Source organism: Nannospalax galili, unplaced genomic scaffold, assembly GCF_000622305.1.
Source record: "Nannospalax galili isolate Female #2095 unplaced genomic scaffold, S.galili_v1.0 scaffold257, whole genome shotgun sequence".
Classification (NCBI taxonomy): domain Eukaryota; kingdom Metazoa; phylum Chordata; class Mammalia; order Rodentia; family Spalacidae; genus Nannospalax; species Nannospalax galili.
The window spans coordinates 3,280,182-3,292,905 of NW_008340854.1; the positions used below are offsets into that span (position 1 = coordinate 3,280,182).

At 40.0% G+C, this 12,724-nt stretch overlaps 1 protein-coding gene across 1 annotated transcript in view; it reads left to right on the top strand.

The window, feature by feature from the left end:
• Window positions 1-12,724, top strand: part of Mta3 (metastasis associated 1 family member 3) — a 156,657-nt gene that overhangs the window by 125,611 nt on the left and 18,322 nt on the right. Inside the window, exons 13-15 of the mRNA XM_029564838.1 lie at window positions 2,383-2,507; window positions 7,179-7,330; window positions 8,122-8,344. Coding sequence (XP_029420698.1) covers window positions 2,383-2,507; window positions 7,179-7,330; window positions 8,122-8,344 — 500 coding nt within the window. The remainder of the gene's footprint in view (window positions 1-2,382; window positions 2,508-7,178; window positions 7,331-8,121; window positions 8,345-12,724) is intronic.

Below are 12,724 nucleotides of genomic sequence, written 5' to 3' on the forward strand. Positions count from 1 at the left end.
AGTGACTGTGAAGAGGGCATCTGGAGTGACTGTGAAGAGGGCATCTGGGGTGACTGTGAAGAGGGCATCTGGGGTGACTGTGAAGAGGGCACCTGGGGTGACTGTGAAGAGGGCACATGGGGTAACTGAAGAGGGCACCTGGGGTGACTGTGAAGAGGGCACCTGGGGTGACTATGAAGAGAGCACATGGGTTGGGGAGACTTCCAAATGGGAGAAATGGGAAAATAGTAATGAGAGAAGGGTCCAGGGAAGAGAAGACCAATACCAAGTTCTCCAGAGACGAGAGATGGATGGGAGCACAGATGAGAGGGTGTGGGCGCTGGATTAAAAGGAGTGTGATCTCATAGCATGTCTGCAAGCACGTCCTCATTCTGTTCACCATCAGTCAGTTATTAGGCCCTGAGATTGAATACCTAGGTGGATATTTTCAATGAGTTACATGTCCGCAGTTAGTCTTTTTTGGCACACTTGTTTTCTTTTGTGATTATTGTGATTGAGAACAGTGGCAGCACCCTGTGCTCGTTTGCATAGCTTCATTTGTGTTTGCTGTTTCCTCTTTTGGGGAAACTCAACTGAAAAGATGCATTGGCTGTTTTTTAAACTCCTATCTTTAGCCTTGTATTTAAAGTCCAAATTTTCATATTTCTGGGAAACTTCTGGTCATCGTTTGATTTCAAGGGGAAATCATTTCTATCACTATACAGTAGATTTTTAAAAAATTATAAATATTACACATCCTTGGAAATTTTAGTCATTCTAAGCCACTACTTTTTCTTTTGTATTAAGAAAAATGCCTTCTGTTTCATTTTATATACATTTTTTAAAACCAATTTGTGAGTGCTGAGGTATAGCCCAGTGATAGGACAGTTACCAAGCATGTAGGAAGCCCTAGCTTCTAGTTTCAAGGAGAGGGCTGGGGACCAATTTCTCTCTCAAATTCATTCAAACCGAGAGAGAGAGAGAGAGAGAGAGAGAGAGAGAGAGAGAGAGAGAGAGAGAGAGAGAGAGAGAAAGAGAGAGAGAGAATAAAAACCAATTTGTCTTTTAAAATCATTCAGACCGTAGGCTAGACTGTAGTGATAGCCCTCTTTTATAGAATAGGGTCCCCAGTCCCCAATGCACAGAGGTTAATGACTTCAACTGGTGGGAGAGGTAGGGGTGTCACCAGCAACAGTGCTAAGAACAAATGCTAATTAAGGACTTCATGATTGGGCCAAACCAAGTCCACACAGACCACTCTCATTGTTAAGTGGGATTGTGGCAAGAGGAAACCCCCGATTGAACTTTGAGACTCCAGGTATCTTGAGAGTTGTGACATCTCTCTGTTTCAGTAGCTGTGAAAAGAGTCTTCATGTAGTCATTCAGCAGTCACCTCTAAAGTCAGTGATTATTTTTGCTTAGTGTTTACTTTCCGTCCAGCAAAGAGACATGAAAGGTCCCCTAGAAGGAATCTCCTGGGGTCAGAGTCTTGTTTACTAGGCACTGAACTGTCTAATGAACTGCATACTGCAGCTATACTGTGTCCTCTGGCGTAGCTCTGAGCAGGGAGTTAGCTAGCCTTCTGGAAATGGGGACAGATCTGCTATGTTTGCATAGTAAGAATTGTGTTGACTTAGTCTGAGAAATTTGCATTTAGTCTTCTGATTGATGTCTCTCCTATTACCTCCTGAAAGTGTTTTCTTTATAAAAAAAAAAAAGGTGGGGGGACTTAAAGATAACAGGTTTTCTCATTTTAAATGCCAATCTTCCTCATAAACTTCAAATGTAATATGAGTTTTTATCCTGAGACAAAGGCTCCTCCACTGTGGAGGGAGGCCTGCAGAGCGGGCAACTCTTTCACTGCCTGGCTCCTGACGGAGCAATGTGAAGCTCACGGTTCCCACTGACAACAGAAATGTGGTGACGTTCCCGAATCACAGAGCACTACTGTTAGCTTAATTCATTCAATCCCCAAAATTATTTTCTGAAATTTATGTTAAGGATAAAGTTTAGTGACTTCTACATTTTAAAAGCATCAGAGTTTTCAGTAAAGAAATTGCACTGGGGTAGACACGGGATGCCACCTTTACTGTAGAGTGCCAGGCACAAGAGACTGGTCGTTATTAGCCTTTTAAAGTCTCTTGTTAATTTTTCAGGTTAGTATACAAAGTACTGGGTTTCATCATAACATCTTCATACATGTGTCATTAGACTTTGTTCTTGTTAGTCCTCATTACCCTCCCCCGTTTGGGTTCATTTTAGCACCTTGCTTTTGCCAGTTTCTTCACTAATTATGTTAAGTGTCTGTTTATATTTAGAGAAGGTAAATTAGTAAGGAGATGTCAGCTTTTTGCCTTATTCTATAAAGTATTTTTATCATCTCACTTTACATTTCATTGAAAGCAGCAAACCAAATCCCAACCAAATGTCCACCAGCAATGGCAAGCCTGGCACTGTGAATGGAGCTGTGGGGACCACGTTCCAGCCCCAGAATCCCCTCTTAGGGCGAGCCTGTGAGAGCTGCTATGGTAAGTTTGCTCTATCAGGCTCTTTTCCCATTTGAGGCCTGTCCTTGATTTAAGTGTGGGGAGCCCTCTGGCACTGTGAAGCGGGATTATATGGCAGCTTCTGGGAAATATGTCATTAGTACTATGCAGAGGCAGGGCAGCGTCTCCTCAGGTTGAGTGGCTACCATCCTGGCCTTCTACAAGGAACAAGAGGGCCATATGCTGAGTACTCCCTCTGTCCCACACAACAACGGTAGGCATGCATTGCCTTTGGTTTTCTTCTGTGGGTTCTATGTTTGTTGAGTTTTTGATGACCATATTTGCTCAACTGTGTGCACACTTATATTAGCTTTGCCCAAAACCGTGGTCCTATGGTACACACCAGATCCTGTTTTGGAGTTTCTCCGTGTCCTTTGACAAATTAAATGTGGCCAGTTCTTCTTGAAGGAAGGTCAGTGTGTGGATAAACTGATATTTACAGTCCTCAGACAGGCTCCCTCAGGGTACCAGTTTGGGAAATGCTGTTTGTGCTCTTTGCTTTTGACCTCAGGCCTTGCTGTATTTATCTCTGGTTGCAGGATTATATTGTGAATGCAATAAAGGTTGGTGAGATGATTTGATAGGTATTTGATACACCTTAAGTTTATTTAAAATCCCAAACAACACTATGAACTCTTTTCTGTTCTTGTTCCTTTGAGCTGGGATTTTGAGGCAGGGTCTCCCTATGAAACCCATGCTGGGCTCTTCCTGGCTCAGCCTCCGAGTGTTGGGATCACAGGCATATGCCACCACATCAGACTTAATATAATTTATTTTGTGTGTGTATGTGGATGCATGTGAATGGTTCTGTGTGTCTGTGTGTGCACTAGAAGACAACCTTGGGTGTCATTCCTTAGGCTAGGCTGACTGGCCAGTAAGTCCTAGGGATCTGCCTGTCTCTGCTTCCTCAGTGCTGGGATTACAGGTGCATGTCACCTTTTTTTATGTATAACTTATTTGTTTTTATTTTGTGTATGTTTGTTTTGCCTGTATGTGTATGTAAGTGTACCCATGCATGCAATGCCCACAGAGGCCAGAAGAGGGCATCAATTCCCCTGGAACTGGAGTTATGGACCATTGTAAACCATCATGTGGGTGCTGGGAACTGAACCTAGGTCCTTTGCAAGAGCAGCCAGTGCTCTTAACCACTGAGCCATCTCACTAGCCCTGCCTGTCTTTTTAATGTGGCTTCCTAGCATCAAACTCAGATTCTTGTGCCCAACTAAGCTATCACCCCAGCCCAACAATATTATTTCCTTGTGAGAGCTGGGGATGGGTTTGTGTGTGTGTGTGTTTTTTTGTTATTTATTTATATATTTATTTATTTATTTATTTTGGAGACAGGGTCTCTGTGTGGCTCTGGCAGGCCTGGAACTCTCTATGTAGACCAGGCTGACCTTGAACTCACAAAGATCTCCTAGTGTTAGGATTGAAGGTGTGTGCCACCATGCCCAGCCATGAGCGTCTTCAAATTGGATATTCTTGAATTTTGAAGTTAATAATATACTTATATGAAAATAGTCTTTCAGACAAATGGGAATGGCTTAATCATTTTTGAGTCAGGGTCTTATCCTCATCCCAGGGTGGCCTTGTGGCCTTGAGCTCTGGGCTCAAATGATCCTGTTGCCTCAGCTTCCAGAGCACTAGGATATGCCTGGCAATCTTATTTTGACTTTCAAACCCCTCTCACATTAACGTGTGTTCCTTTAAACAATTATTGTCATTTTATGTGATGAATAACCTTTTAATTTTTAGTTTTTGACCCACATTAGTTTTCATCATAAAATGTGTCTTAATATATGCATACAGTTTATGTTTATAGAATGATAAAATTTGGTGTTCTCTGTCAAATGATACCTTTTGAATTTAAAGTAATTACATATCAAATTTTATATTCAGAATTCAAAATATATTCACAACTTGATATTTAAAATTTTTTGGTTCTGTTTGTTTCTTTGTTTGAGACAGGGTCTCATACAGCCCAGGGTAGCCTCAAACCTGATAGCCAAGGATAACCTTGAACTCCTGATCTTCCTGCCACCATCTCCCAAATACTAGGGCTACAGGTGTGTGCCAGCACACTTGACTGATATTTAAGATTATTAAAATTTGTATTTAAAAAAAGTCAATTTGGGGGCCAGAGAGATGGATTAGGGGATAAAAGTACATACAGTATTTAAAGAGGATCTGAATCCAGTTCCCAGCACCCATATTGGGCAGCTCAAAATATCTGTAACTGTAGCTCCAAGGAATCTGATACCTCTGGCCCCTGAGGGAACTTGCACTCACATGCACAAAATACACACATATACACATAATTTTTGAAAAGTTTAAAACTAAGGGCTAGAGAGATGGCACAGGGTTAAGAGCAGTGGCCGCTCTTGGAGAGGACCTGGGTACAGTTCCCAGCATCCACATGGCAGCCAACAACTGTCTGAAATTCCAGTTCCAGGGGATCCAGTGCCCTCTTCTAACTTCTGTGGACACTGCACAGCATGGGTGTGCTTACATATATGCAAGCAAAGCACTCATACAGATAAAATAAGTACATTTAAAATTTTTTAATTAAAAAAAACCCAAATCTTTAAAAAAAAAGTCAATTAAAAGAGGAAAGAGTCTTAGGCTTCTATTTGAAAGGAATCTCATCATAAATGTGTATTATTTTGAGTAAGCTAAAAGCAATTAAATGTAGTAGTCTCCATATTTTCTCTCTTTGGAGGTGAACATTGGACCTAGGACCTTGCGCATGCCCAGTCCAGATTCTACCACTGGGCTATACTCAGGTTTCTGTCTTATTTTTTGACATTGGTTCCTGAAGTATTTGTTAGCGGACACCTTTGTGTGCTTAGTTGAATGTTTTGATCTGACGATGATAACTTAAAGAGGAGAGAAATGATTCTCAAAGTCACAGTTGTAACAGTCTTTGCCACTTGGTTATCCATGTTTCACCATCAGTGTCTTCCACCCCATTTGGCTTCACCTTGGTGTGCTCTTAATTTTGCAGGCCAGGGGCTTAAGCTACAGAACAAAGCTGACACAGGCTTGCATTTTCTGCCTAATGGTCAGTCATCCGAGTTTTAGGTCCTACTAAACGGTGAGATCAGCTGTACACATTCACTTGATATGGATTTACAGTCTTGAAAGACATTCTGATTTAAGGAAGAAGTCAATTAAAAGAGGAAAGAGTCTTAGGCTTCTATTTGAAAGGAATCTCATCATAAATGTGTATTATTTTGAGTAAGCTAAAAGCAATTAAATGTAGTAGTCTCCATATTTTCTCTCTTTGGAGGTGAACATTGGACCTAGGACCTTGCGCATGCCCAGTCCAGATTCTACCACTGGGCTATACTCAGGTTTCTGTCTTATTTTTTGACATTGGTTCCTGAAGTATTTGTTAGCGGACACCTTTGTGTGCTTAGTTGAATGTTTTGATCTGACGATGATAACTTAAAGAGGAGAGAAATGATTCTCAAAGTCACAGTTGTAACAGTCTTTGCCACTTGGTTATCCATGTTTCACCATCAGTGTCTTCCACCCCATTTGGCTTCACCTTGGTGTGCTCTTAATTTTGCAGGCCAGGGGCTTAAGCTACAGAACAAAGCTGACACAGGCTTGCATTTTCTGCCTAATGGTCAGTCATCCGAGTTTTAGGTCCTACTAAACGGTGAGATCAGCTGTACACATTCACTTGATATGGATTTACAGTCTTGAAAGACATTCTGATTTAAGGAAGAAGTTCTAAAATAATGTTTTTTTTATTGATTAAAGGAATGGCAGTCAGATTTCTAGATCTGTTTGGTTCCTAACTAGTTAGTGAGTCTCCTCTTGAGAACCTAAACAACCCTGGTAACAACCCTGGTAGAGTTTCTGAACCTTAAACTTGGAAACTGGATTCAGATTTTAAACACTGCCAAAGATCTTAATAATAATACGTTTCTGAAGACTTATTTCTAAAAATGCACCTAATATATTTCTGTTTGTTTGTTTGAGTTTTTTTGTTTTTTGAGAGAGGGTCTCCCTGTTCCTGGCCTGGAACTCACTATATAGACCAGGCTGGTGTCTATCTCACAGAGTTCCACCTACCTCTGTCCCTGGGATTAAAGGTGTACGTCACCATGCCCAGCTAATAAACAAAAATTCCCTCAGCAGCCTAATCCATAGTCAAGATATGACACCCACATCTTGATTTTTTTGAAAGATGATTGATTGGTTGATTGATTGATTGATTGATTGATTGATTGATTGATTGATTGACTGATTGATTGTGCATCTGTGCCTACATGAGTTTATGTGCACCATGGCATCGAATCCTTCTGAAACCAGTTACATGTGGTTGTGAGCTGCCTGATATGGGTGCTAGGAATCAAACCCAAGTCCTTTGTAAGAGCATTAAGTGCTCTTAATCACTGAGCCATCTCTCAAGCCCCCCAGTGGTCTCTCCTAAGAGGTATCACAAGCACTTGATGTGTGGCAGAAACAAATGTTAAGTTTATTGTATTCTGAGTTCTGAAAAATATATGTTGTACATTGTACTTTTGTGCTTATCTATAACCTTAAGAAAGAAAAGAACATTGTAAACTAATGGTGGCTTTCAAATGTTTTGAGGTATTTGATTTTATTGATGTCACAGCATTCCTTTCCCTCTGTCTGTAGCTACACAGTCTCACCAGTGGTACTCCTGGGGTCCACCCAATATGCAGTGTAGATTGTGTGCAACTTGTTGGCTGTATTGGAAAAAATATGGAGGTCTGAAAATGCCTACCCAGTCAGAAGAAGAGAAGTTATCGCCCAGCCCTACTGCAGAGGTGCGTAAGTAGTGGCTTTTTAGCTTTGAAAATGCCACATTTTTCAATGGTTGGCTCTTTCCTATGAAACAGAACTGCAATACAGGACAATTTAAAAATGAACAAAGCTGGTTTTTAAAGTTAAACACAGCACTGTAATATTCAGGGTAGTTGTGAAGATAGAAGCAGAGACAAGTCAAATTTTTTCAGGTATTCAAAATATTGGTCTTGTGAGATTACTCAGACAAAAGAATAGTGTAGGCGGTGGCGGCAGCAGGAGCTTGCAAATTGTTTTGTTTTTGAAAACAGTTTGTAACCTTTAGATACTGTTGAAAGCCTCTTATTATATAAAATAATAAACATGAATTAAACATTTTCTCTTTTCTTGGCTGTTGTGGAAGGACATGAAGGTATTGGGTTCAGTTTTGAGGTAAACAGAACTTGAAATATGATCTTGGTAAATCCTCATAGATTGAGGGTTTGCACACCAGTGTGTACAGAGGGAAGCTGTTATTTTCAGAGCTGATAAGAGTCTCAGATTCTTCACAAAAAATAAACAACCAAATATCCCAGCCCAGGGCAGTTTCTTACTGACAGTGCATGTGATTTGGGATTGTACTCTACCCTCTGCCCTTTGTACGCACCTTCTTCCCCAAAGTGCAGGCTGAATTCTCTCCTTGAGGACAGGCTCCTGAGTTACCACTACTTGAGAGGATGATTTAAAATCAGACTTTCCTTTGTACACAGTAGAAGTGGTAATGTGCTTTAATAAATTCTACTTCGTAAACGTTGGTTGTTTTCTGGTATTGCAGGACCCCCGTGTTAGAAGTCACCTTTCCCGGCAGGCCATGCAGGGGATGCCAGTCCGGAACACAGGGAGTCCAAAGTCTGCAGTGAAGACCCGCCAAGCTTTCTTCCTTCATACTACGTATTTCACAAAATTTGCTCGTCAGGTCTGCAAAAATACCCTTCGGTTGCGGCAGGCAGCAAGACGGCCATTTGTTGCTATTAATTATGCTGCCATTAGGGCAGAATGTAAGACGCTTTTCAATTCTTAACCTTATATGTTGTGCTTTTCTGACCATTTTCTCTTTCCCTTGCTCTTTTTTCGTTTGTTTGTTTGCAATAAACATAAGTTCTTGTGTACAGCCTTTGTTTTTTCTTAAACATTGTTTTTTGTCTGCTGCCATCTACATCATGCCACCCTCAAAACAACATTGAAATCTCTACATCTTCACCAGAGTCGAGCTAAGCAGACAAGGGAGGATGCCCAGCTGGCTTTTGTGCACAGTTGCCCAGAAAGCCCTTAACCGAAGCACTTCGGTCTATTTGATAGTGCCACAGTGTAACCCCCAGGGACAGTGTTATAATGAAGCTCCCTAATGGAGACCGTGCAGTCTAGTCTTAAGAATTCATTAAGCTTGAATTAGTAAGATTTACTAATTTATACTAATTAGAAACTGTATGTCTTGGTAAACCTCTCGTCTCTCCAGGAAATTTTTACAGTCATTATATAGATGATAGAAAACACAGTGCTTCATAACTAATGTATATATGAGTTTTTAGGCATGCTTTCTGAAAGTATACGTGTAGTTTTTACAAGTTAGCGTCTAAGTTTATGGCTGAACAGTCTATTCATCCAGGTTGGTTTCCGTTCTATGACATACACTATCACGTGGCATCTACATGACTCATGACTTTTGTTTTCAACACATTCAGTCTTGCTCGTGTTTTTTTTTCTTTTCTTTTCTTTCATTTTTTTTTGTTAGAACAAAGGTTGCATGTACCAATGAACTGTTCTTATTGCCTTGTATCTGAAAACGGTGCATATAATTTGCACTAGCTTAGAAGTTGCAGAACCATGCAACTTCTCTCTCGAAAGGATATGAAAAATGTGCAATTTGGCTTCACAGAAAATTTTAAACATATTCAGATGCTTTATCTAAGAAATAAAAAGTTGATTATGAAGGGAGACATGGTGGCATATCTGTGCCTATAATCCCTAGGAGGTGGGGACAGGAGGCTCTGGAATTCACAGTCATTCTCAGCTATATAGGGAATTCAAGGCCAGCCTGGGTGATGTGAGACCCTGTTTCCAAAAAAACAAAAAAAAAATTTATTCATTAAAGTAATGATGACTGAAAAATATTTCTGTTTCTAAAGAACATTTTCAATAGAAAATCCAAAGTTGAAAGGCTTAAAGGTGAAAGTTCTACAAGAAAAAAGGTACTTTGTAAAAGGAGTAAAATTTGGTAGCCGCTGGGTCTCCCCTGTGGGGGACATCAGCTGTGTTTCACCCTGTGTGTTTGAGAATTTAGGTTTATCTTTGGTTCTGTCCTGGCATTTCTGAGTTTATAGACTTAATTCTCACCCATTTGAAGCAACTTAACATATTCACCCAAACTGTTTAGCTGACTGAAACCACTTACATTTCTATACAATTTCTTAAGGAAAATGATGAAAGATTTGAGAAGGAAAATGAGTGGAATTCTCTTGTTAGAGTTGGCTGGGACCCCGTATCATCTCTGTTTCTAATGAATGGAAGAAAAGCCATCATCACTAATTGGCTGCTGTGGGTGCTGCTTTTGTCCTTGACTCTGTTGATTTTCACTTAATTTGCACATCATCTTTGTTCTGACTGTTCTTGAATGATGTGTTTTTGTGTCACCTCATTCTAATTTTTTGTCAGTTGAAGGGCCATGGTGCTAAAAAGGGATCAAGATTAAATTACCTGTGTTTTATTTGTTCAAGCCTATGGAAAATAGTAATGAAAGAACAGTCTATTTGCCGTGATGAAATTCCAAAAAAGCATATTATTTTGTTCTATTTTGTGTTTATCTTCATTGGTCATTGAAGTACATATAGAATCAGATTCTTAGAGCGATTAATTCTGCTTTAAAATTGAAAACTTCAGTGTTTCAGCAACCATGTGTTTATTCACCTTGTAATTAATGAGCTCTTTTCATAGCATCTAATTGGTTCTTAACATCATCTTTTCCCGACTAAATGTACCTTGTTATAAAACTCCAGCAAATCCTTTTATCTTGTCTTGTTAGTTTGATTGGGTGTGTATAACCTGACGTCCATTGGCAACTGAGTGTCTGATCCACTAGAAATGAATAGTGGTGTGTGTGTGTGTGTGTGTGTGTGTGTGTGTGTGTGTGTGTGTGTGTGTGTGTGTGTGTTTTCCCCCAGTGAGCTATCCTGTTCTCACAAAAGATGTTGTCTCTCTTTTTATGAGCTATCCTGGTTTCTCAAAAGCAATGTTGACTCCCTTCTTCTCTGTTACAGTATTGATGTACTTTCAGATCAGATGGAAGCTTGTAATTCTAAAAAGATTGATGGATTAAGAGCTCTAATATTAATTTGAATTTCTAATATTAATTAGCAGTTAGAATAATTGGTCATGTTAGGAACAGAAAGTAGTTTTCTCTGTGCAGCAGCATCCTTACAGAGATCCTGGTGTTTATAGGGTGATAGAACTCAGACAAGTAAAGCCACCAAGCTTGGAGATTAACTAAAGTAGATCAGGGAAGCATGATCCCAGCTTTTAAGTACCTGACTTACTAAGTAATCCCTATTTTGAGAACTTTTTTGATTGGTTACTGGATCGCTTCAACCTTTTGTTTTCATTAAGAAATGTCATAAAACATGCAGTATTCCACATGGCAGCTAACAACTATCCATAACTCCAGTTCCAGGGGATCCGACAGCCTCTTCTGTCCTCGTGGGCAGTGCATGACACATGTGCACTTACCTACATGCAGGCAATACACACATACACATAAAAAATAATAAATAAAATATTAAAAAACAAAACCAAAAACATGCAGTATTGTAAAGAGGGGACCACAAGAAGTAATGGCAGCTGTGGGAGGGGACCTGGGGGCCTAAGGGAAAACAGGGTGAGGTTTTTCATTGTTCATCTTTTATGGGACTATGCTTTCTATTAAAGAAATGGTTTTAAAACTCCCAGGTATGGTGACATACTGTGATCTCATCACTCAGGAGGCAGAGGTAGGAGATTACCACAGCTCTGAGGCCAGCATGAGCTACATAATGAGTTCAGTACCAGCCTGAACTACATATTGACATTATCTCAAAATAAAAACTTGTTTGTATCATGAGCCACATATGTTTAAGAATACACATTTGTGGTGTACATGAGAAAATCGTTTTTGAAACCTGAGTACAGAAGAATCAATGTTGACATTCAGAATCCTCACTGTGATGTTAAGTCGAACTGTAGGGCCACCGGCAGCATTCCAGAGATGTAGCTAAATCTCCTAGACCAGAAGGCCAGATGGTTTGCCTTCGACCTCATCAGCATGCGGAGATGATTAACCAGTTGTGAGTTAACACACCAGCAGTATTCTCCAGCATGGACTTACTTGGAGTGTCCTGAAGACATTTTTCTGTTCCAAGATGTGAATTCAACTTCACAAGTATCCCAAGACCCCATTTCTTGAGAAATTTGCACATAGGAGTTTTTCAGATTTCTCAAGAAAAGTTGCTGCTAGTAATTGCACAAGCTTTTCTGAATTTGTAAGCTCTAAGATGGAGAGAATGGTTTTAGTTTGCTTATTTTACTTTTGATGATAATGTTTCTTTTATTAGGTATTTATTTTTAATGGGTATTTTAGATTTTTTTAAGTTAGGCAGTGGTTACAGCCACATAATCTTTTTAATGTCCTGATTTACCTTCTGCAAACATAACCGTGGTCATCATGCATTTAGAATTTTAATAGCCGTAACCCAGTTGCCCTCAGAAAAGCTTGTTTATACTCCTACCTGCCATCTTTTCATCTTTGAAGCCCTTAACCAGTTGATGGGTGAGGCTGTTTAACTTGCACATCTTAACGGGTTTACCTCCCAATTTGCAATACAAATACCCCCCTCCCAATTTGACTTTGACTTTGACTTTGCTTATGTTGTGTTTGCCAAACACCAAACGTTTTTATCAAAAATAATTTTGTGGCACCTAGGCTTTTGTGTCTCATTTAGAATTGCCTTTGCAATTTCATAAGCAAATCCTACTGATGGTTTTATTTTTACAGGATCTTGAAAGCCCATCTCAATATTTTTTGAGAATTTTATTTTATTTTGTTCCTATACCAGAACACATGTATGGAGGTCAGTCCTCTCCCTCTCCCCTTGTTTGAGACAGGGTCTCAGGCTCTGCGCAAGCCGAGCTAGCTGGGCCCTGAACTTTGGGATATTCTCCTGCCTCTGTCTCTCATCTCCCCTTAGAGGCATGCTGGGATTGCAGAATCCAATTTATCTGGGTTCTGGATCCCTACTCAGGTTATCAGATCTGCGAACTACGGTTGTCAGACTTGTTCCACAAGCACTTTTACCCACTGAGCAATCTCTTCAGCCTGTTTTGTGAATTTTAGTTCTTTGTGCATATTTTGC